The following is a 27344-nucleotide window of genomic DNA, read 5'->3' on the forward strand; positions in this document are numbered from 1 at the left end:
ACTGAGTTACTTAAATTCAGGCTATTTGGTTTGTTACTAGCATCGTTCCGAAATTCACTTCAAAAGCTGCAAAAAATATGTAATGTGACGTAAATAATAGATAAATGTATACATAAATCATGTAGTTAAATTGACATTAGACCGTCATGACTAGACCGACATTCCGCACAGAAAGGAAAGTTTTCGTGTCATTTCAATAGCTCAGACAATAAGACTTCTAAGGCTTCTACGTGATGTGTAGGAGAGAGCAGGTTCGATTCTTAGTCTATACCAACGATTTTTTTTGTCTAAATAACGTTGAAATAGAGTTTTACAAAGTCCTGAGATTCAGTGTTAATGATCACATACAATACAAAATTACAAATTATAATATTATAAACGTTAATCTAATGAATGCATTTACACCACTGATATATATATATATATATATATATACTTACTTACTAGCTTTTAAGGAACCCAGAGGTTCATTGCTGCTCTCACATAAGCCTGCCATTGGTCCCTATCCTGAGCAAGATTAATCCAGTCTCCATCATCATATCCCACCTCACTTAAATCCATTTTAATATTATCCTCCCATCTACGTCTCGGTCTCCCCAAAGGTCTTTTTCCCTCCAGTCTCCCAACTGACACTCTATATGCATTTCTGGATTCGCCCATACGTGCTACATGCCCTGCCCACCTCAAAAAAAAATATATGTGTATATATATATATATATATATATATATATATATATATATATATACAGTGTAAATGCATATATATATATTAAAAACTAACAATTAGAATGAAATTAAAAAATATTCTAAGCCACACAGACAAGCTTTTACAAAGGTTTAGAGTTCTTAGGTCTATGTAATTTGTTGAGTAATTATTACAATATTTTATTAGTAGCTTTCCCATATGTGTAAGAAATGCACTCACACAAAAGAATTTTTGTTAAAAGTGTGGCTTTGGACTATTTTAACTATTTTATCTACGTGTTTGCAATACTGTTTAATTTAATGTGCATTCAATTTTATTCATGTTATCATTGAATGAAAAAGCACTGTTGCAGTTATTGACTAAATAGATATATTAATATTAATTACTAAATGCATCTGTTAAGTAACCAATTGCAGTATCTTTTGCAAAATCTTGAATGTTTAAGTTGTCAATAATATTTATGTACTAAATACTACAAGGCATTAAAAGAATTTGCAATAGATTTGGGATCCTCTACTTTATAATCACAGGTTTGAATGAAAAAAACATTTTCTTTCTTAGAATATCTACAAGTTTAACTTTAACAATATTCCAAATAGCTTTAATTGGATTATCTGAATTTTGTACTTTTCTATTCAAATGTATTCTTTTTGCCTCTTTTATAACTTTGGATAAAATTTAAGAACATGAGGATCATTACATTGCTACTCATTACATATACTGTAGATTCTTCCTTTTAATACAGTACATGAGATTTTTAAGTCCCTGTGTTATCTACATGTTTTTTACTTTTGAATTTTTTCATAACATTGAGTGGAGAACATTCACTGAAGTAATTCTGAAATGAAGTAAAAAATACATTACATTTACTCTTAATATCAGTAGTACCAGCATCATATACGTTTTTCCAAGATTCATTTTGTAGACATAAATGTAAATAATCACTAGATTCAGCATTTACGACCCTTTTTTAGTTTTTAAATTCATATTTTGAAATTGTTCAGTGACGTTGGAAACACTTAGGATTTGCTTATTATGTTCAGACAAGCCATTTATTATAGGTTCCGTCGAATAGGAATTCAGTCTCATTCTGTGTATACAACTTTTATCAATGGTTGTACTACTTCCAGCTTATATGCTGGTTGGGAAAATTACTTTACGACTAAGGTTTTCACTTTCAAGGAATGAATTTAATTTACCTTTACGGAACAGTTCCGAGAGATAAACTGTGTTTATGTCACTACAGATCACAAATTCCACATGAGATTTCTGAAGTTTTTTCATTACAAATTCAATGTTGGCTATAAATATTAATAAATAATGTAAGAAATATGAATGATTGTAGTTAGAAGTTTGATTTAAATTATAAAAGCAAAAAGTTAGATTCCTCGGCAAGATTCGAACTTGTCGTCCAACGCATAAGCAGGGACCTATACAATGTTCATGTTAATAACCTACAATTTAGCTGTAGCAAGTGATGTCATAACTTGGTTTTTTTTTTTTTTTTACTTAATGTAATTAGATTGAATTTGATCAGTTTCACGACAATTGGACTTCCTGTTATATCCTGTTATTTAAATATTTAATTTAGAGTTGATTTATTAACTCTTACTGTGCAAGATGCCCCTTATTTCAATAATTCTATATCACGTTAAACAGTCATTGTCTACACTAAAGTATTATAGTCATCCCTCATTTCTAATCGTAATGGCGAACCGACGTGACATGAGACAGCGAGTTATAGTTATATAGGTTATATAGGTGAGTTCATCGTTACCAAAATTCAGGGGAGGTGGAAAGTCGCCCTATTCCTGGGCATCCACGAATTTCTTCTTCCTTATTCGACACAGTTCGACAGGACCCCTTTCTGACTGCTAACGAAATAAGGCAGCATCGAACTTTCCCGGTTCTTCACACATTGTGATCAATAGGTTGAGCTGCGCAAATGGAAATATTGGGAGAAGGTCAAGCTGTCGATCGTCTTGCCTTCGCAACTAATCGAGTGGATTTCGATTGGAGAAATGTAATTTTCTCCCACGAAACAGCCATCTCGAGTGATTACGAAGGTCCTGTCCATGTCTATTGTGAGGATGGCCTCCGACATGATCAACGCTATGTGCACCGACGTGAAAGATCGGGGTGCTTTAGCATATCGTGTTGGGGATGGATGTCTTACGATGGGTCTGGCGTTATAGAACGCATCGATGGCCGGTTTAATGAGGAAACTTACGAGCACATTCTGGAAAATATATTCCTTCCTTCCGCCCGAGAACATTTTCTAGCAGGATAACCATCCCGTGCACTATGCCGCAAGTATTCAAATACGGTTTCAAAGGAGACACGAGATCGAAATCATCCATTGGCCTCCGAAGTCACCTGATTTGAACGTCATCGAAAATTTATGGGCGGAATTGAAAAAGAGAAGGATAGCCACCTATGCCCACTGACGCCCTCGAAATCGAGACGAATTGTGGGATCAAGTTGCTGACATCTGGGAAGATTTCGCCGAGGATCAGAACTTATTCCACAATCTCGTGACATCCATGCTGGATCAACTTAGAGCTGTAATAGAAGCTGATGGCATGTGGACAAGATTTTAAGTTTACAGGTTTCTTTTTGTTTTTTGTTTTTTGTTTTTTGTTTGAGGAAAACTTTTAACTTCCACGTAAGATTTATTTTTTTTTTAGACGAGGTTCAGCCCATTTGTAAGACCCAGAATTTGGGCATAAATTATTTTATATTTTTCGACAAATTAGACAGTCGAGGGACTCTGAACAAATTAATTACACCCCAATAAAAGAAAGTTTTAGCTGGAATCGAACATGAGACGTTTCGGTTATACAGTGGAACCGACACGCTACTGTATGAGCTACCGGGACATTAGCAGCAGTCAGAATTTAGATCCCACAGCAGGCATTTGCCATTCGGCAATGATATTTTGACCCGAGCTATGTTGTGAAATCGTGGCCTTAAGTGGCTGTCTTCTTCATGATCCTTATTCTGGTCCTTATCCTTGTTGTAGATCTTGTAACAATTATTCTTGTTGTATTTGTCATGATACTTATCGTGGTATTGGTCCCTATCGTGGTTCTTTCGTTCCCTAGTCGTGAACCATATCGTAGTAGTTGTTATCCTTGTCGTGGTGCCTTTTTTTAGTGGTTTATTTTACGACGCTTTATCAACATCTTAGGTTATTTAGCGTGTGAATGAGATGAAGGTGAAAATGCCAGTGAAATGAGTCCGGGGTCCAGCACCGAAAATTACCCAGCATTTGCTCATATAGGGTTGAGGGAAAACCCCGGAAAACCCTCAACCCGGGCCACCTGATTTCCCGGCCAGACGCGCTAACCGTTACTCCACAGGTGTAGACTCGTAGTGCTTTCCGTTGTCCATGTCATTATCATTATTGTAGTCCTTGTCGTCTTTCTCGTGATTCTTATCGTCATCTTGTTGCCGTTGTTGTGGTCCTAATCATGGTCCTTGTTGCCTTTGTCATGGTTCTAATCGTGGCCTTGATGCTTGTCGTAATGCTTGTCATGGTCCTTGTTGTGTCCATGTCCTAGTCCTGATTGTTATCCGTATCGCGGTGCATGTTCTGATCCTTACTGCGGTCGTTGTTATTCTTGTCTTTGTGTTCGTCCGTGTCGTGGTCCTGTAATGGTCGTATCTTTATCGTAATACTTATCGTGGTCATTATTGTTGTCCAAGCCGTGGTGTCTTATTGCCATGGTATTTATCGTGGCCCTTGTCCTTATCGAAGTTCTTATAGTGACCATTTATGTCTTTACCATGGTCTTTATCGTGATCATTGTTGTCTCTGTTGTGGTTATTCTTTGCTTTGTTGGGATCTTTATCACAGTGCTTGTTGCCATTGTAATGGCCTTTTTCGATCTCGTTTTTGTCATGGTCCCTATCGTGGCTTTGGTCCTTATCGTAGTCCATGTCGTGATTCTTATAATTTTGTCCCTGTCTTTGTCCATATCGCGTCCTTACATTGGTCCTAGTTGTCTCTAGCATGGTCCTTACCGTGATAATTGTTGCCTTTGTCATGTTTTTTTATCGTGAGCCTTTGTCGTTGTCATTGTAATGACCCTTATCGTTCTTTCTGTCTTTGTGATGGTTTTTATCGTGGTCCATGTCGCGATTCTTATCGTGGTTCTTGTCTTCGTCCATGTCACGCTTCTTACATTGGTCCTCGTTGTCTCTGGCATAGTCCTTATCGTGATCCTCATTGTCTTTGTCATTTTTTTATCGTGAACACCGTTGTCTTTGTTGTGGTCTTTGTTATCATTGTAATAGCCCTTATCTTACTTCTTGTCTTTTTCATAATCTTGGTCCTTATCGTAGTCCTTGTCGTGATCCTTATCGTAGTCAGTGTCACGGTCCTTAAAGTAGTTCATGTTATGGTTCTTATCATCCTGAACCTCGTGCTGCGTGTCGTGGACAATGTAGTGATCCTTATCGTAGTCCTCGTTTTTTATCCTCATCGTGATTCTTATAGTGGTTCGTATTCTCCTTCGCATAGTTCTTATCGCTGTCTTGGTCTTTCTGAATCTTATCGTAGTGTTTGTCATGGTCTTTATTGTGATCCTTATCGCAGTGTTTGTCGTGATTCTTATCGTGGTCTTTGTCTTTGTTTTGTTGTTGTCATGGTTATTAACATCGTCCTTGTCTTTGACGAAGTTCTTATGGTGATTATTCTGTGGTCCATGTCATGATCCTTATCATTATTGTTGCCGTAGATCTTATAATGATCCTTGTCTTTGCCACAGTTCGTATCGTGGTCACTGTTGTCTTTGTCATATTTCTTATCATAATCCATGTCTTTGTTGTGGTCCTTTTCGTGGTATTTGTTGTCTTTGTTATTATCCTTATCATGGTCTTGGTCCTTATCGTGGTTCATGTCGTTACCCTTATCATGAATTTCTCCTTATCGTGGTCTATTTCGTAATTATTATCGTAGCCATTGTCTTATCCATATCCCGTTTCTTATATTGGTCTTTGTTTTTCTTGTCATGGTCCTTATTGTGATCCTTATTATTTTTGTCGTGGTCCTTGTTGTCTTTGATATGTCCCTTGTTGTGATCTTTGTTGTCTTCATTGTGGTCATTGTTGGCATTGTAATAGTCCTTATCGTTCTTCTTTCTGTTTTTGTCATGGTCCTTATTAGGTATTTGTTGTCTTTTCATGGTCCTTATCTTTGTAATTTAGAAGTCCTTATCGTGGTCCATGTCGTATTTATCGTAATCCTTGTCGTGGTGTTTGTCGTGTTTCTTGTCGTAGTATATTATCATTGTCCTGATTTTGGTCCTTGTCTTTCTAATAGTTCTTTTCGTGGTTCTCGTCCTTTTAATCCTTATGGTCTATGTCGTGGTATAATCCTTGTCGTGGTGTTTGTCGTGTTTCTTGTATGTTACCATGGTCCTGATCTTTGTACTTGTCGTGGTCCTTGTTATCTTTGTCGTGGTCCTTGTTATCTTTGTCGTGGTCCTTACAATGTTCCTTGTTGTATTTGCCATATGTCTACATTTGTCATTTCAAAATTAATATTGTTTTTCCACTTTGGCGAATATGTTACGCGGTATATTTCAATCTTTCATGAAAGGGAAACGATAAATGACGTAAAAAGAGACGTACACCAGAAATAGACAGACAACTGATAACATTTTGCACTGGTGTGTACTTTGGAGGATGAAAATAGGCTTACGCATGCACGACCAGATGTCTTCCTGGGTACGTCGTCGATATCGAGTGAACCGCGCTGTCGTTTCATTCTTTTTTGGGGGAAATGTGCATAAATAAGTGTCGATAATTCATAAATGACTGAAAAAATAAAAAATAAAATTCGCTAATGTGAAATTGTGTTAAAAAAGTATCCAATATTTTAGGAGATGCTAGTATGCATCAAAACAAGAAAAGAATGTCCAATAAACATGGGTCCTACAACACATACTTCCTGAGATCTGAAGACTTGTTCATAGGAGGTGTTCAACGTGACGTCCATTCATGGCAATGCATTCCTCTGCCCTTCGGCGTAAGGAATCACGCACTCTTTGAAATTGACCTGGTTGTTCTTGTAATAAAGAACTGTTTTATAATTTCAGTCAAAAACGTATAAGTTATTAATTAATTGATAAGTTGTTGACTGAAATTATAAAACAATTCTTTATTATATATACTTTCAACTTAACTGAAATATTGACTTCAATATCGTCGTTGTTCCTGCAATAACTCCTATGTGACATATTTATCGATTTTCAGATTTCTGCTCTATTAAATAACTTAAATAGTGATACAGCCAGTAATAAAATCTCCTATATGTAATTATATTTCTTTGTTTCGAAAATGTAAGAATTCATAGTCTCCTACGTACGGCTGTCATAGGATGAATAAATGTGCTTTTTGTTCCTACTGAAAAATTTTATATTTTTCACATAGGAGTTATTGCAGGACCAACGACGATATGACTTTTAAATTTACTGGTTGTTCTTGATAACCAAAAGTCTAGGGGATTTAGATTTGAGGAATGAGCAGGCCAAGGTGTGGGGCCTCCCCAATCAATTCAGCGGTCCTGAAATGTCAGCGTCAGGTGTTCACGCTCATTGCGGAAAAAAGTGCTGGTGTACCATCATGCACGAACCACATTTGTAGTCTTTGCTGACATGACACATAATTCAGCAAAATAGCCAATACGATAATAAGAAAGTTCTGATAACAAGCCCCAGTTAAACTCTGTGGTAGCACTTAATCTATCGCCAAGAACGCCTGCCCATACGTTGATTGAGAATGCCTTATTCCTTCAAGTGCATGTGAATTTTCATCAGCCCACACATGTTGATTACGAAATTCACCAACACCATCTCTGCTGAACCCTGCTCATATCCGCAACCAAACTTTTCTTTTCAGTATTCCTTGCGACGTATCAGTATTCCATGCCAGGGTTGTCAACTACGGTATGATTATCTTTAGCCTGCTGTATTGTAGGGCAGAAAAATACACTGCTATAAATGGACGTCACATTCAGCACCTCCTATGAACAAGTGTACAGATCTCAGAAAGTATGTGTTGTAGGACCCATGTTTATTAGACATTTTTTTCTTGTTTTGATGCATACTATCACCTCCTACTGTAAAATATTGGATACTTTTTTAACATCTTGTATATGATTATGAATTTATCATCATATTTTGACAGTAATAAGAAATGCAGGAACTATTAAAAAAAAAACTTTTGAAAGAGTAATGAAAAAGTACCTTAACTTCTCATAAATAATTTCTCTTCCGTAGATGAAAAATGACAAAATTACTATTTAAATCGGATCTGAATCTAAATAAAATAAAACTACTATTAACTATTAAGTTATCCGGATTAAATAAAGAACAACTTCACTGTGTTAATATTTAAATTATAGTATTATTTTACCTGACTGACTAGTTTCAATGTTATTTCCATCATCTTCTGAATTCTAACTACCTGATTGACTAATTTCGATGTTGTTTCCATCATCTTCTGAATTCTAACTACCTGATTGACTAGTTTCGATGTTATTTCCGTATCTTCTGAATTCTAACTACCTGATTGACTAGTTTCGATGTTATTTCCGTATCTTCTGAATTCTAACTACCTGATTGACTAGTTTCGATGTTGTTTCCATCATCTTCTGAATTCTAACTACCTGATTGACTAGTTTCAATGTTATTTCCATCATCTTCTGAATTCTAACTACCTGATTGACTAGTTTCGATGTTGTTTCCATCATCTTCTGAATTCTAACTACCTGATTGACTAGTTTCGATGTTATTTCCGTATCTTCTGAATTCTAACTACCTGATTGACTAGTTTCGATGTTATTTCCATCATCTTCTGAATTCTAACTACCTGATAGACTAGTTTCGATGTTATTTCCATATCTTCTGAATTCTAACTACCGTACCTGATTGACTAGTTTCGATGTTATTTCCGTATCTTCTGAATTCTAACTACCTGATTGATTAGTTTCGATGTTATTTCCATCATCTTCTGAATTCTAACTACCTGATTGACTAGTTTCGATGTTATTTCCGTATCTTCTGAATTCTTACTACCTGATTGACTAGTTTCGATGTTATTTCCATCATCTTCTGAATTCTAACTACCTGATTGACTAGTTTCGATGTTATTTCCGTATCTTCTGAATTCTAACTACCTGATTGACTAGTTTCGATGTTATTTCCATCATATTCTGAATTCTAACTACCTGATTGACTAGTTTCGATGTTATTTCCGTATCTTCTGAATTCTTACTACCTGATTGACTAGTTTCGATGTTATTTCCATCATCTTCTGAATTCTAACTACCTGATTGACTAGTTTCGATGTTATTTCCATCATCTTCTGAATTCTAACTACCTGATTGACTAGTTTCGATGTTGTTTCCATCATCTTCTGAATTCTAGTCAATCAGGTAAAATAATACCATAATTTAAATACCGTACTTCCTCGAATATCCCGAGCACTTTCCCCCCCCCCCGAAATATACAAGTAAAAAATACAGGTGCCCGACTTATTCGAAATTAAGTTGGCAACATTGCTCAAATTTTCTCCTGAAGTACTCCTAATTGGTAGGGCATGCCATTATCTTCCCGTGCGGAGTTTGTGTTCGTCTTATATATTCAATTTTATTCTGAAAATGAGTACCACTAAAGGTATGAGATTACAACCCTTTACTTACAGCAAAAACTTAAAATTAAGTGAACTGTATTTGTGTTTAATTGTTTTTAATTTGTGAAAACATTTGTTGAAATTATTATTTTTGGCCTTTGAAAAGTGGGGTGCGCGGCTTATTCAAGAAAATACGGTATTAACACAGTTGTCCGAAGACAAGTTTGAACCTCATAAGTAACACTAATAAGGCATCACTCATGAGGCAACTAAACCAGGAAATAATAGTGTAGGCAGGTCAATTCTTTTCCCCCTCCATTGCATACATCGCTGACTAAATACATATTACACTAATCATACTTCAGATGTATACAAACAATTTTATTGTTCTTTCTCTGACACGTATCGTCAGTGAGATGTACTGCCTGATAATAGATGTACATATATCAGCCAGAACCTCAATCAGAGGTAATTAACACAGTGAAGTTGTTATTTATTTAATAGTTGATTGGTGATTATTAAGTTCGGATAAAGTAGATGCATTTTGTTTGTGCGTTTTGTTTACAAACATTAACTAGTTGTCGCGTGTCCCCCAGCCGACAGTAGTGACGACGTATATTCAGTTCCTATCGACTATACTGTCCTTTTACTCATGTTTCAGCTGGGGGGGGGGGGGCCGCTCTTCCCAGCATGTAGAGTTTAGCTAGTGGAAGGGGTAGTGTTTACTTAGTCTGAAGCAAGTCAAGGCCCTATCCTATACAGCTATACATCCTATCCTGATACAGTTACTTAATCCGAACCTTAGGCATGATTAAGTCCTGCCGTAAGTTCTGTCCCTCGTACAGAAGCGCCTTACTGTATACAGAAATGACAATTACAACAAATGTATATATTTATTCATTAGAGACTACACGGTATAGACTACAATATACAAATTACTCAAAATGGCCACCTTTTACATTGACACATCGCTTCAAACGCTCCAACCACTCGTCTATCGCGGCACGCACGATATCTAGGCGTACCTATTGAGGCTACTGCCTTCGCCAAATCTGCCTTTAGGAACTTGATATTGCAGTGATATTTACAGCAGGCTTCTCTTCTAAAATATCCCGCGAGCAATAGTTCAGTGGATTTAGGTCGGGGCTTCCGGAGGTCCAATCGCTAGCAGCGATAGTCAGGAACGTTGCTCTCCACCAACGTTGTGTGGACTTTGCCTTGTGGGCGGGTGTGGAATCCTGCTGGAATATCCAGTGCTCTCTCTCGAACAAGGTGGTGCTCAGGGGCTTCACAACCTTTTACAGAATGTCGGTTTGGTAGCTGATGGCACGTGTTTTCTCCCTCTGTTCGCAGAAATGTCACCGCCCACCAAACCATTACGAACGCTGGATGGTGACCTCTCTCCACTTTCGGACATTTCGCAGCAGCTTCCTGAGAGGTGTGAGTGTACGTACACTTGATCATTCTGGCGGTTTAGTTTTTCTTCCACGTGGACAATTTTCTCATCCGTAAAGAGAATTTGGCTGTGACTGCCACTCGCATGCTGCTCCAGTAGTCTCTTGGCTTTTATTTGTCTTAAAGCTGTTGTCAGTCGCTGTCCCGTGCTTCTTCGGTATGCTGAAAATCCAAGGTCTTCTTTTATTCTTCGTGACATCGTTCGCCGAGCGATGTTCATTTCCCGTGCCATTATTTTTTGCTTGCTGTGCGGATTTCTCCGAATTCTCTCGACGACGGCTTTGATGGCTGCTGGTGTCCTGGTCTTGCGTGACCGACTGCTTTTAGCTCTATCATCACAAGAGGAAGTAGCCTATTTATGTATCGTTTGATACATCGATACACAAATTTCTTTGTTATTTGCAGCGGTCGCAACAAGTTGAAAATCTCTACTGGAGTCTTGTTACACTTGTGTAGCGTAATCACTGCGATGCGATTCTCCTTCACTCCCCACTCCATCTAAGCGACATTTGGCCGTGAACTGCATGCATGCGGGAGCTGGAAGTGTAAAGGTACTCGTCCACAATGCTAGTTATATAGCGTGCTATTTTTAACAGAGCGACAGAAATATCACATCACGTTTACACACATAGCCAGAATAGCGCGCTATTTGCAATTTTTATAGCGCTAGAAGCTGTCAGGAAGATCTTGCAGCACATGTTTACATGTCGCTATGAAATTCGCGCTGGATTCTCTGGCGAAACAGCGTTCTACTTGACCTTGTAGCACTGACAGTCACAGTGTAACCTTACTCGTTCACGTGTCCATTGTAATTATTTTTCCATTTTGACCTTAAGGAAATAAAGTGAAAATGTGAGACAAAATGTTCAATAAAATAAGAAATATTCTTGATTATACTGCAGGCCTATGTTAGTTCACAATATCAGAACCATTCCTACACATTATATATGAACATCATACATACATACATACATACATACATACATACATACATACATACATACATACATACATACATACATAAGTGTTCTGCCCAAGGGCAGATATTTCACTGCAAACCCACCTTTCTCCAATCTTTCCTATTTTCTGCCTTCCGCATATTAATTGATCCATATATCTTAATGTCGTCTATCATCTGATATCTTGTTCTGCCCCGAATTCTTCTCCCATTCACCATTCCTTCCACTGCATCCTTCAGTAGGCAGTTTCTTCTCAGTCAGTGACCCAGCAAGTACCTTTTCCTCTTCCTGATCAGTTGCAGCATCATTCTTTCTTCACCCATTCTCTCCAACACAGCTTCATTTCTTATTCTGTCTGTCCATTTTACATTTCAAATACTTATGGTCGCTTCCCTTCACTTCGTCGTAATGTCCATGTTTCTGCCCCATATAATGTCACACAAAACCCAAAACACTTCACTAGTCTTTTCCTCGTTTCTTTTTTCAGAGGTCGGCAGAAGATGCTCCTTTTTTTTATTAAAAGCTTCCTTGGCCATTGCTATCTACTTTTTGACATCCTGGCTGCAGCTCATGTTACTGCTTATAGTACACCCCAAGTATTTGAAGCTGTTCACTTGCTCTACTGCCTCATTTAGTATTTGCAAGTTTACCTTCTTTTTTTCTTCCGACAACCATGGTCTTCGTCTTGTTTGTATTTATCTTCATCCCATACTGCTCACAGCTGTCATTTAGCTCCAGTAGCATATCCCTTAGTATCGTTTCCTCTTCTGCTAACAACGACATATCATCAATAATCTTATGCACTTTATTCTTCTTCCTCCTAATTTAACCCCTCCCATGTTCTGAAAAGAGTTCTTCACCAAATTCTCCAAGTAGATGTTGAATAGGGTAGGTGATAAAAGACATCCTTGTCGTACTCCTCTCCCTATTTCACTTCCTCCAGACACTTTTTCTCCTATCCTGACTTTGACTCGTTGTTTCATATAAAGGTTACCTTCTGTCTTTCCAATTCACACCTACTGTAATATTTATTATTAATGGGTTTGTGCAGGGCTGGGCAATTCGTGTTAGCTTGAGCGACCTACAGGTACCTGTCTCCTCCTACCCCCGCAATTGCGTGCATCATAGAAAATGTTGTCCCTCCCATTGAGGGTTAAACACGCAGTAGCGCTCAGAGAGAGGCTAAACACCCGGACCTGGGAGTGTGTTGATGTAAATCATAAATTTAATATGATATACAACATGGCCCATATCTTAACAGATATTTGTTTCCGGACACATGTTTATAGGAACTTTGTTTCTAGTTTCGACCTATACTACCTCCTATAAAAATATGCGACACTTTTTAAGCACCCTGTGTGTGTGTGTGTATATATATATATATATATATATATATATATATATAAGCCTATATATATATATATATATATATATATATATATATATATATATATATATATTACACTATAATAAATGCAGATTTATGCAGATTTACGTCCTACATTATATAAATAAAACAATACATATTATCATTTGTATCATTACTTACGGTATTTTCTATTTCTTCTGCAGTTTTTCTTCAATAAACACAATGAGAAATGTAGCACCGTATAGAAGACTTGCTGCGCCAGCTGCCTTAATATCTAACCTGACCATGCAGAAGGAGGTAGCGCAAGACTTTCCTTATCGCTGTGTACACGGCGCAAGGATCGTATTGCAAGCCAGAAGTAATTTGTGCGCTTTTTCCTCATAGCTTCTGCAATCTAGCAGCTCGCTATGTAGTTTACACGGTGCAATACCGACCTTGCGCTGGAAATTCATTGCAATGGACAGAAAACGAGCTCCGTGGAGGAGTAAGACCTTAATGCCACTCTTGTGCGCGCCAAGACGCAGGTTGCCAACCTAATATGTTCTGGCGGCAACTCAAACTAGAGACAGAACTTATGGCAGGACGGTATAAGTATTAAAATGAATGTAGTCAAGAATGAAGATAACATAAAACGGGTCTTCTTTGAGGTTCTTTATATGCTGCGGACTTCGAAGTTCTGCTGACACACTTCTTCCCCCCCCCACCACCCACCAGGGATGTCTCCTGTCTCAAATTTTGATTCGCAAAGTAGAATTGTAACAGGTCTGTCTTACAGATATATGACAGATGAATAAATATATCATATATCATATCATATCATATCATATCATATCATATCATATCATATCATATCATATCATATCATATCATATCATATATAGTATCGTATCGTATCATATCATATCATATCATATATCATCATATCATATCACATCATATATCATTCGCAAAGCACAACACTTTAAGAGGCAAGTAACAGCTAGCTGATAGTTTTGCCTACGTCAGTAATACCAAATATTCCATAACAATAATACTGGAAAGCTTGCCGGTTTAGCATTGCAAGCGGCGGCGAAAAGTGACTGTGCTGCTATCTAGCGGCTTGGATTGTTTATACACTCCTTGCGGCGTGCTAGGTTACGTGAGGAAAAACGGAGACGTGTTCATCTGATGTCGATAAAAAATACAAATCAATAGTTTTATTTAGAGTCACAAGGTTCACAACATTTTAAATTAATAAGAAATTACAAAGTTATTGGAATAGAAATAAAATGAAACAATTGTCGTATTTTGAAATGTAATTATGATTTAGTTGTGCATGACTTTAGAAACTTTCATACATCGCGTATTTCGTTCCTTGGCTAATGGTTATCCATTTTATTTTTGATGTAACAATTTATTACCACATTGAAATATTTGCCAGTGAAGATACTGGCACAGTCGCTGCTTTAGGGATGAAGCCTGTATCTTGTATTTTATCTTTTACATCGAACAGATGTGATTTTAAAATCTCAGCAGACCTATATCTTTTGAAAGAAAATAACTTATAGTTTGTTTTAAAAATTTGCACATTCCTCGAATAATGAAAATCATTACTTGGTTTGCAAACGGCACTTCTAAAATTTTTACGTCAATTGAAGTTTGTTGATTAGGCCTGTCTATACCTAATTCAACGAATCCCTCAAAGTGTCTGTTTTAGCATTATAAGTTATATTTTCCTTCAAAGATATTTTATCTTCAACAATAATAGTTACAACCTTTTCATTCAATGGTACAATATCGGATTTTATTTTTAATAATAAATTGTAGAATGGTGCGATTTATACCGAGCCTATTCCAAATTCATGATGTCAATTTTTTAGAGATCTAACTGTTGGTAAACATAATTTTCTTCTTAGAAATCTTTCGTCTTGAGGTGAACATTAATGGAATGTTGCGGCAAAACTTTTATCATAACTGGAATATCGTTTCCCCATTTCCTTCTTTTTAAGCACACTTATGACTAATGAATTCATCATCTTGAACAATTTTAATTAAATCGGCATTTGGACTTACTGTGGTTAGAGCTGTCATTTCCGCTTGAGCCAGTTTTTATCTTTTAGGATTTCTTGAATGATAAAAAAATGATCTTAATATAGTGAAATATTAATAATGCCCTTAAAATATAGGGCTAGGCAAATTGCTTGTCCAAATAACTATCTGAATCACTTATTATGAAAAAACATGAGTCCACTTTCTTCACAAAATCAATTCACATTTTTATGTTACGCATCCCAAGACACACTATTTGGATAAAAAAAGTAGACTTTCAATTTTTTATACGGATAAACTAGGCTATAAAGAAATTGTGTTTTATACGGACAATTTAAAGTAGATTTATGCAGTTTAATAACTGTTTCGGTTAATACAGAGAATATGTCATTGCTAATGCACTATCTAATTACACGATGGAGGAGTATGGTCTGTCGTTTCTGTCTAATATCAGAAAACCTACAGCTTCCTCGATTCAAGATCTAATATGTTTATTTGAGACCTTCGCGATTCTTTCATTGTGCTTTGATTTTGACTCATATTTTCGGAAGAAAGAGCTGTTAAATTCAGTGAATGAATAACTATTATCTTCAGTCTGTTAATAAAAACAGAGTAGCTTATTAAAAATTAACAGTCCTACGACTGATTTGAAACTTCGGTATACTTTTGCAATTTATTACACTCTATTTTACTTACTCCTAATGTTTCGAATTATGGTTATTGAAGTCCGATAATCAAAAGTGATCTGAATATATTTTGTGATTTTTGTATATAATTATATTCTATCCCTCTAATTTTAAACGTTTCGTCTAGAACTGTTGGCAGCGTTTTTCGTTAGTGCTCGCATTTTGCTTATGATATTGTTTGTGTTTTGTTTTTTAAAGAAGTTCAGATAAGGACGCAAATAGCGATCGTAGCTGACGCGCCCTATTAAAACTCATTAATTAACGTGTGTCTGCGTTTAATTATCTATATGAGCATGGCAAACCTAAAAGAGAAAAGCAAATAACTGTAGTACCGGTAGTAAAAGCAGTATTACTATAATAATAATAATAATAATAATAATAATAATAATAATAATAATAATAATAATAATAATAATAATAATAATAATCGTCATCATCATCATCATCATCATCTTGTAACAGAAAAGTAATATTCTACTGGTGTTTACATGACTACTCCCTATCTCTATCTTTTGGAAATCTGAAGAAAGATCTAGCATATTTTGCTAGGCATAGTTTTTACAAAACATAGAACAAACATTTCCACTTTTAACTGACAATGTGTAGGCTACAACTATAATGAGAATAATCCTTACGACATCATGTATTTGTTGAAGAACAAAGCTCTTATCACAGTTCAACGCGCTATTCGTCACGTCATCCTCGCCGCCTACAATCCCTGCCGCTAGAAAGCAGTGGCGAGCCATTCGCCACTTGTTCCGTGAACTTTCCGGTATTATCATTGTAGAGTATTTGGTAATATTACATTAGGCCTATGTGTAATAAACTTACGACATGATACTTATGGTTTTACTTCTTTCCTGAGGAAACTGTACCACCCATTAAATCACTATTGCTCTCAGCCATATTATGCGAACCCGGAGACTATGGATCTAATAGCAAATATGCTAATTACTTTACAGCAGAGGATGACAAAATAGTTGGGAATATTCGTGGAATTGAAGCTCATCCCTTTTCCTTCTGGTTTCCCGGTACTACTTTACAAGCTGTATATTAATGTTTCAACTTAGATCTTCAAAATAACTTCACACTGATGAAGATGACTAATAAATTCAATGAGATCTTTTATATATTTATTTTAAATTATGGCCACCGGCGTGGATCAGTCGGTTAAGGCGCTTGCTTCCCGGTCTGGAGTTGCGCTCGGGCGCGGGTTCGATCCCCGCTTGGGTTGATTACCTGGTTGGGTTCTTTCAGAGGTTTTCCCCAACCGTAAGGTGAATGCCAGGTAATCTATGAGGAATCCTCGGCCTCATCTCGCCAAATACCATCTCGCTATCACCAATCTCATTGACGTTAAATAACCTTATAGTTGATACAGCGTCGTTAAATAACGAACTAAAAATATATATATTTAAGTTACGGAACTCAATGAATTTGAAGGTTCTTAACCAGGCAAAACAAATATATATTTCATTTAATTTTTACGAGACTTATAATATTTGATTAATTTGTACTGAGTTTTATTATATATTTTCAAAAATTAATTAGGTTATGACAACGATTTGTCAAATGTCAATATTTTCCCCAGCTTCAGTATTGCTAATTACTAAGGAAAGTTGAGAATAAGTAATCCTTTTCCCTGATGAAAATTTACCTCTCTTTCATGATACAGTATCTTGTAACTCCTGGAAAGAATAATTTCCAACAACATCTTAAACTAAACTACTTCCATTTCAAGAATGAAGTTCATCCAGAACTCTGCTTAAATATAACGTTTACCTGGAAGTACTCATCTGTAGAGACCCCAAACCACTCAGGGGAGTCCAGGAACTGATGAGGGAATACAATGTGAAGTGCTCTGCCATTCTGTGATACGACTAATCTGTAAAAAGGAAAAAAGAAATCCTTAATAGTTTGTATATTTAAAACCATTGTAAATAAAAATGTTCAGAAAATAAAATTAATTAAGGATAATAAAATAAATTTCAAATGAAGTAAATTAAAGAGGAAATTAAAATAAAAGCAATACTACAATGTGAATTACTTCCTACGGACACTTATCAAAAACATTGCTGAGATAATATTTTTGTGGTTACTAGTAAGTCGTATCGATGCTAATGTAATGTTTCGTAATGTAGTGATTTATTTTGACTGGCAGAGTTAATGCCATTTGCCCTTCTGTTCCACTCAACCAATATAACAAACAATTACTACATTGCTATAAACAAAACAATTTTATAGTTAACTAGCTGGAAACACCCGGCATTGCCCGGGTTTTCATTTTTGCTTTTATTTTTAATTAAACTGACTAGACTTGTCGGAAATCTCGGAAACTCAACTATAGACAACCTCGTTCATGAAGATGATTTTTTTACGTAGCGTCACTTACATGAATTAATTAATGCCTACCAGGGTTAACTCAATTTAAAATAGATGTTGTAGATCAGGCACCGAGAAGAAAACTTTGCATCATGAGCCTTGCGTTTAATTGTTTTTTAAATTTAATTATATATACATTATATACATTATATTATATATACATTATATTATATATACACACGAGGCGCATCCAGAAAGTAAGTTTCCCGATTTTTTCCCCTTGAAAGTAAACGTAATTAGCCGTATCAATTGCGCATGCGCATGCGTAACAGATCTATGACGTATCAATCATATGCCAGCCGGACAGGTCCCGCCTGGTGTCAGTAGCGTGGCAGCAGTGGTCCGAAATGGAAGCTCTTATTCCTTCTCCCGCCGCTGCATTGCGCCAATTGAAATTCATCGGCAGCTCTGTCAGGTCTATGGGCCGAACATCATGAGTAAGCAGATGGTGCGTCGCTGGTGTAGGTCGTCAAAGTGTTCATGATGAAGAGCGCAGTGGGCGACCGTCCCTCATCAATGATGATCGTGTTGAGCTGGTGCGGCAGTGCAGCATGGAGAACCGTCGTTTCACGATTACGGAGCTGAGCAGCCATTTTCCGCAGATATCGCGATCCTTGTTGCATGAGATTGTCACTAAGCACCTGCTGTTCAAAAAAGTGTGTGCCACGTGGGTGCCGAAAAATCTGACACTCGAACACAAAATGCAACGTTTAAGAGCAGCACTGACATTTCTGCAACGGTATCAAGATGACGGCGACGAGTTCCTCGACAGGATCGTCACGGGCAATGAGACTTGGATTTCGCACTTCACCCCGGAAACCAAGCAGCAGTCAATGCATTGGCGGCATAGTGGATCTCCGATCAGGACGAAATTCAAACAGACGCTGTCGGTACGGAAAGTGATGTGCATGGTGATCTGGGACAGGAAGGGCATTCTGCTCATTGACTTCCTTCCAAGAGGTGAAACAGTGAACGCTGACCGTTACTGTGAAACACTGCGAAAATTGCGACGTGCCATTCAAAACAAGAGACGTTGAATGCTTACTGCAGGTGTTGTGCTCCTCCATGACAATGCTCGTCCACATATGGCTCGGCGCACAGCAGCTGTTTTGACGGAATTTGGCTGGGAGTTGTTTGATCATCCACCCTAAAGTTCTGATCTTGCTCCCAGCGATTTTCACGTTTTCTTGCACCTCAAGAAATTCCTGTCCTCCGGTGAGCGTTTTGGCAACGACGAAGAGCTGAAGACGTCTGTCACACGCTGGTTCCATTCACAGGCGGCAGAGTTCTACGACAGAGGGATACAAAAGTTGATCCCACGATACGACAAGTGTCTCAATTCTGATGGTGGCTATGTTGAAAAATAGCTGAAACATTGCTGTACCTGTTGCCAATAAATGTTTTCCTGAAAGTGTGTGTTCTTTTTTTTTTAAATAGGGAAACTTACTTTCTGGATGCGCCTCGTGTATATATATATATATATATTTTTTTTCTATTTATTTAATCTGGTGTAGTTAAGGCCACTAGACCATCTCTTCTACATCACCAGAAATAAAATAAAATAATAGAAAAAATCGAAATATTAACAAAGTAAAACCAACGAAAATATATTACAGGCTACAGTTACACGAACTTTAAATGAGTTAGCATTGTCTTCAATTTCAGCAAAACAAAAACACACCTCTTGGTACGTATACATCCACTTAGCGTTGACCCAATGTTCTACAGATCTTACATTTCATCTCTGGCGATCAATGACTGTTAAATTTCAAGTGGCTTATCTTATTCGTGGTCGTTAGAGTATTAAAAAGCATTACAACCTTTCACCCATCTCTTTTTCTCCCCACCGCAAATGTGACGTTACACAGAGGCAGAGATAAAATGATGTAAGATCTGTACACTGATGTGAAGCTGTTCTGACACACATTTCACGTAATTTCATGACTATGTGTGCTTTCATTTGAACTTCAAAGAGAGCTGACGATAAATAGGGAATTCCCCTTGTTAACAATCTTAACCCGTTGGGGTGTCATCGTCAGAAAAATTATCCTCTCTATCGGTCATACCAAAGAATCAATATATACGTCATGTAATTTAATTTATATTCGAAGATTTTATACTCCTTAACCGCTGTACGCCAGTTTATATCGTACGGCCTGCTGGAATATAGTAAACACAGAAAACATTTTATAGCAACAATGTTGAAGATAGATAGTTTAGTTTTTAAAAGTTGCCGTCATTGAACAGAAACCAAGATGGAGATTTCATTGCAACTAATTAGAAATTCCTCTTTCAGGTATGTAATAAACGATCTTCGCACAACATAATGTACGATACACGAGCGGTATGTTTGTTTTCATGTTCTCGGAAATTAAAAAAGCTCAACTACGTTTCGCTTTTTCAATCTTTTCCTCGAACATGAAAACATCAACATACCGCTCTTGTAACGCATATTACTATTGTGCTCTTTCTTCCACGGCCTCGTGAAAGTCGATGTTGAATACAACAGACATTAAAAAAAAAAAACAACTGACTGTAGAAGATTGCATTTAATATTACACATGAATGTTTGATCTATATAATTTTATTTTTTATGTTTTAATTAATTTAATGTCCATTTGTTCGATTTTAATGTAGTCTATGTTCTTCTCCTGGTTATGAAGGTTAAATGTGAAAACTTTGACACATATCGGTCAAAGCGTGTAGATTTGTATAGATACATACATACATACATACATACATACATAACCACATTGACTTTTATAATAAGATATAACACTATAACAACAGTTTCTTTTATCTCCACAACACGCCAATAAAATGATGGGAATAATAATAATAATAATAATAATAATAATAATAATAATAATACCAAAAACATATTGAAATTATTAAACCCGATCATGATTATAATTATAACTTCAATTTGATTGCATCCTTAAGAAATAGCTCAACCTGTTCTTGAAAGCAGTTCCTTGTCTGACAGCCCCTAATCTTCTGAGGTAAAAATTTCATTGAAGAGGGACTGAGACAGTAAAAGAAGATGCATAGTGGGATATATTATGACAAGGAATTGCCTGGATTTGGCTCTCCTGTGCCTGGTTTTTAGATTGTGATTAGAGGATAAGTAATTAAATCAGGAATGTAGATAATTTAAAATAGATGTGCAGAGAACTCGAAACAGAAGAGACGGGGAATGAAGTGATCTACGCTTATTGAGTCGCAGCCAAGATAAATATTTTAATGAGAGTTTAATATGGTCGAATCTGCGAGTATTTCTGATGAATTTAACACATATTGTGCATACACTGGAGCTTGGTGAAAAGTTCAGTTTTTAGGTCTGTAAGTAGGCTACAGGTATTACGTCACAAGTCAAATATTGATAATACGAAGGTTTGCACTAAAGTCTGTTTCAATTTTGGCGGAAGGAAGTTTCTGAACGGGTTAAGAGAATGCATAGTGTAGCATACGCTCTTGGATATCGGTATTTTCTTTATTTGGTAATCCCAATTTATATTTTCATCGAAATAAATGCCAAGGTTTCTGACGATGCGGTGGTACAGAATAATGGTATTATTTACTGTAATGACTGGGATGTCTGTTGTTAGTGTTCAGTAGTGTCTTATATCCAATTATTATAGCTTGTGACTTACTAGCATTTAACCTAAGACCGAACTTATTCGCCCATAGAGAAACTTAGTTCAGATGATGATTAAGTCTTCCAGTAGTTGCATCAATTTCGTCTGATCAAGAGTGGATATGTAAGTCATCTGCGTAAATGTGGTATTTGCAATAGTGTAAGTTTGTAGTTACGTCATTAAAAATAATAATAATAATAATAATAATAATAATAATAATAATAATAATGATTTATTTAACCTGGCAGAGTTAAGGCCATACGGCCTTCTCTAACACTCAACCAGGAGTAAAAACTGCGTTATAGAAACACTACACATTTACAAAGTACACACAAAACTGAATAAGATAATAATAATAAAATGTAAACAACAAGTAAGAAGAAATCAGACATAATATATAACATACAGAAAGAAAGAAAAAAGCATAATAAAATGTGAACAGCAGGTCAAAAATAAATGAGGCCTACAAAGTATAAAAAAATAAGAATTATTGATAATAATAATGATAATAATAATAATAATAATAATAATAATAAATAAGAATAGTAATGATAATAATAATATTAATAATAATAATAATAAATAAAATAATAATAACAGGCCTAATAGTAATAATAATACTAATAGTAGTAATACAATAGTGCAGTACAAAGCATACAATGAATACAATATTTTTAAGTATACACAGTAAGGAAAATTATGTTTATATGTAGCTCAACTTATCACATTAGAGATATACCATTATCGGAAAATATGAGAACAAAAATATAAAATAAGTTAAATATCACTAGAACATAAAAAAAAAATGTGAATACGTGGAAACATGCAATACAACACTTGTCATAATAGTAAGTTAGTTTGGCAACTCGTCATAAGATAATTTTCTAACTTGGATTTGAAAGATTTCAATGTTCGGCAGCCCTTGACTTCAGGCGGCAGAGAGTTCCAGTGACGAGAGGTAGCAACAGTGAAAGATGAGGAATACAGAGATGATGTGTGAAGTGGAATTTCTAGCGTGTTATCGCGTTGTAATCGAGTATTAATATTATGATAGCGAGAGAGAGTATGAAAACGAGCGAATAAATAATAGGGGGATGAAGTATGCATAATTCGATATAGGAGAGAAAGTGAGTGCAGATTTCTCCTCTTATGTAACCTAAGCCATGATAACTTCTCGAAAGAAGGTGAGATATGATCATAGTATCGAACATTACAAATGAAGCGGACGCACGCGTTATGAACACGCTGTAGTTTCAGGGCGGAATCAATCCTGAGATCACTGAACAAAACGTCGCAATAATCGAAATGAGGTAGAATGAGTGTCTGTACCAGCGTCTGTTTTAATTTAGATGGATAATGATACAATCTTTTTAGTGAATGGAGAATAGAGAATGCCTTCTTACATGTATATTTAATATGCGTATCCCAACTAAGATTAGATTCAAAATGCACTCCGAGATTTTTTACGGTAGAGCTAAACGGGATGATTGTTTTATCCAGTTTCACAGGTGGAATATTCAGGTCGTTGACTTCAGGAATTAATCTACGGTTCGCGAACAGAATAGCCTGTGATTTACATGCGTTTAGGTTAAGCCCAAATTGTTGAGACCAGGAAGAGATGGAATCAAGATCTTTATTAAGACTATTAATGCTATCATTTAGTGCATCAGGACGCGCTGAAATATACAACGGAGTGGTCCAAGCACAGTACCTTATAGCACTCCTGCTTTCATGTATCGCCAAGTGAAAAACTTTTAAATAATAACCTATAAAATAGCAATTGACAGCATTGTTAAACAAACTTAAAAATAAGTCGTAAGATACAGATTCACAAATAGGTATGGGCAAGGGACCTATCAGGATTCTTATGCTCTCTTTAATTATACATAGTAGAGTAGGGACAAAGAGAAAGTATAGCAGAGTTGCAAAAAATAGAGACTGTGATGGCAATACAAGTTTTCAGCATTTATGAAAACAAGAAAGTGATTTCTGGCATGCCAAATGTATTTCTTTATACGTGCAACGATTTTTCTTAATCTATTACAATAATTTTGTTCATATTCAGTGTATATGGGTCAATTCAACCACGGATGACGCACATGAATTATAGGTAATCACCAAAGGACGGATAAGCGTGACTGTTCTTACAAGTTTACTAACCATTTACTATAGTCTTTTTATGTTGAAGCACAGACGGTGACTCCAGAAGTACACAACGGGCGCGTACCTGCAATGTCCGTACAGATGTGTCAAAAGAATGCGTACACTGTGCTGTACATGATGGCTGTGAATTTGTACTCCTTTATAAAGCACTACTTGTATTTACGTGTAACGTGAATACTACGTAGTCTGTGCATTGCAGGGGACAATAATGTACATGCGGAGATTGTCGAAAGTGAACGTTCTGCGTCTCTCACTTAAACAAAAATTATATCGTGAGAAACTCCTTTCGACATCGCAAGACGTAATAGGTGCATACAAATAATATACTATATCAGGAATATCAATATCAATATCTGATATATTTCTTTCACTGTTTGATATCGAGGGCTCTATTTGTTTTTTGCAGTAACATATCTCGCTCGCCCTACATGATTGAAAAAAAACATTATTTTTTGCTAACACATTCTGAAGTTTCTCGTTCACTTTTTTCGTAACTTCCGGCTTTGGTTTCCTTAAGTTTTACAGATATTTCTTCTATATGTTTATAGCCTTTGGCATGTGTAAATCAGATGTTTCTAACAACGTTATGGCTTTCGGTAAGTGATGAAAGTTATTCTGTATGAAATCTAAACTGTTCGCAAGGTCATCTGAAATTAGGGATTTTGCTATTTCAATTACATGTGCCTTTGTAGAATCTGAACTATTGATCACTTTCACAATTTGAACATAATATGTGGCATAATAGAAGGCAGCCTCCAGCCAACTACCCCATCTTGTTTTTTTTTTTGTAGGTTATTTTACGACGCTTTATCAACATCTCAGGTTATTTAGCGTCTGAATGAGACGTAGGTGATAACGCCGGTGAAATGAGTCCGGGGTCCAGCACCGAAAGTTACCCAGCATTTGCTCATATTGGGTTGAGGGAAAATCCCGGAAAAAACCTCAACCAGGTAACTTGCCCCGACCGGGAATCGAACCCGGGCCACCTGGTTTCGCGGCCAGACGCGCTGACCGTTACTCCACAGATGTGGACATCCCATCTTGTTATTATGGGGTTTGGTGGAAGGGGAACCCTGGGAGCGATTTTCTTGAATTTTTGTATTCGGAAAGGTTCTTTCAGAAAAATGTTCTTATCGTTGCCTATAAAGCTATCGACGTCATTATAAGAAGAGCGAATTACTTCCGCTAAGCAAGTAAGGTGAACCAACTTAGGATATATTTTTTTATGTCATTGGCCCCTTTATCATATAGGGCGCAGCATCTGTGACTAAAAGAAGTACATTATTATGCCTGATACCACTAGGACACAAAATACTCACGGCATTAGACAATACAGTTGTCATTGTTGTGTGGTTCACATTTTCTATCGTCTCACACGTTAGTACATATTTCTTTCCAGTAGAGTTAGGTATAAATATTCCTACAATTACATTTGCATCCGATGTTGACGGATTCTCTTGTATGTATTCCCTGTGATGTCTGCTGTTGCAATGCCTTTCTAAGTGCCATTTTTTCGTAGCTCTTAACGTCACTTTACATGTATTACACGTAATTATTTCTCCTTCACTGCTGAAGATATTACCTCCGAACTGGTGTACAAGCGTTCACTTTTTCACTTTGTACACGTTTTTCTTTAGGCATCTGACAGTTTATAAATAACAACACAAATAGCACAATCTTGTTCCTAATTGCTCTGTTTAACTGTAGGTCCACTACTATGCGTAGTTCATCGGTTACCTCGTATTCCCACATAATAACTTCGCATTTGCTTTCACTAGTAGTAGCATACGCCACCCGTTTGCGAAGCGGAACGTGATGTTCCTACTACATACTGTATAATTCTTTACCCACTGGCTGTACCTAAGGAACACGTGCCGAGACATTCTGCTCTCTGCATCAGTAACATGAAGCCACGGAACCTGGTCACTCTGATCCGCCCTCTGGTAATCACCTTTACTGAGAAATTTAATGAAAAGAATAACATAAAGTGGCGATAAACTCAAAATCGGACCTAGATATTTTTTAAACATAAAAAAGTGAAAAATAAAATGTTATGTGCAATATGTCTTCAAGAACATTTGTAGCGGATAAATTATTTACATAGTTACATATGTCTATATAAAAATTAGCCTATTCAATAAAAGATATCAATACGAATTGCATAGCAAAATTTATGTAACTCTAACCATTATGGAAAAAAACTTTTCCTGTAATCATTTTATTTTTATATACAGACGAAGTCAAAAATGTACTCTCTATCTGTGTTTGCTTCCTGTCACAAATAAATTGAAAGCCAAGTAGGATTGTGTGAATCGTTAATTCACAGCCATCAAGTTAACAAGCCATGCTACTGTTAGAATTGGCAACGATGGAATAGGGCTCAGACTCCGAGCTGAAGTTTAAAGTCAAGTGCGGAAGAATGATCGAAGATCGTAGTGAAACTTTAATTTAAATTAACATTTAGTTTTTTAAGGGTGGATATTGTTTTTAACAGCTGCGTGTTTTTTTACTGTATTACGGGAAAAATATAACGGTAAGAATTACTCGTACTATAATCGTGTTAATATTTACTTAACTTGCCCAACCTAAGAATTTGACATTTAATTTTAGACGTACATATTTGTAGTAGGTATCGTTAAAGTTCAATTATTTAGATTTTAGGGGTGGTATTCATAGACATTTCGCAGCACGCGCTACGAGCGTACTAAGCTAGTCCCGGCTATCCACTGGTTACTAGTACAGAATTCAAATCATATCCTATCGCTAACACTGGTTTATGAATACGAAAAACGCTGATAATCCACCGAAAGCCCGCGCTAAAAATGTCTATGAATACGGCCCTAGATGTCTAGACGATGCTGTATTCCCGAATGTATGCAGGTCTATATCTACGATAGTACATTAAAATCATGCACGCATGGAACAACATTTTAATTCCCCTAAGATTAAAATAGAAGAGAAGCATGGATTCGTTCAGTACTTTTATATTTTGTTTCTGGTCTCTTAACTTGTTACCGACATCAGATACTTCATTTCATATTAAGCTACAATTATTTTATTTTTATCATTTTTAGGGTCCAACTTTCACATCCACACAACTGTGTTAGGGCTACTATCACCCTATAACACTTCAATCTAGTTTCCCTATTTCAATTTTTAAAATAGCGCTTAATTGTGCCGCACGAATAATAAAATTCTTGTAACTTTTAGTCACATCATAATTTAGTAAGAGATATTGTAACCGAGATACTGAAATTTATTAAGCTGCTCAAATATTTTATTGCTAACAATATTATCTCTCCTACCAACACTACAACA

The 27344-nt window shown here is 36.3% G+C and overlaps 1 protein-coding gene across 5 annotated transcripts in view; it reads right to left on the reverse strand.

Moving 5' to 3' along the window:
- Positions 1-27344, reverse strand: part of LOC138705106 (blood vessel epicardial substance-like) — a 902265-nt gene that overhangs the window by 76456 nt on the left and 798465 nt on the right. For all 5 annotated transcript variants that reach the window (XM_069833734.1, XM_069833733.1, XM_069833732.1 and 2 more), the window contains exon 4: positions 17626-17728. In XM_069833734.1, coding sequence (XP_069689835.1) covers positions 17626-17728 — 103 coding nt within the window. The remainder of the gene's footprint in view (positions 1-17625; positions 17729-27344) is intronic.

The sequence above is a fragment of the Periplaneta americana genome, chromosome 8 (assembly GCF_040183065.1).
Source record: "Periplaneta americana isolate PAMFEO1 chromosome 8, P.americana_PAMFEO1_priV1, whole genome shotgun sequence".
NCBI classification, from domain to species: Eukaryota; Metazoa; Arthropoda; class Insecta; order Blattodea; family Blattidae; genus Periplaneta; species Periplaneta americana.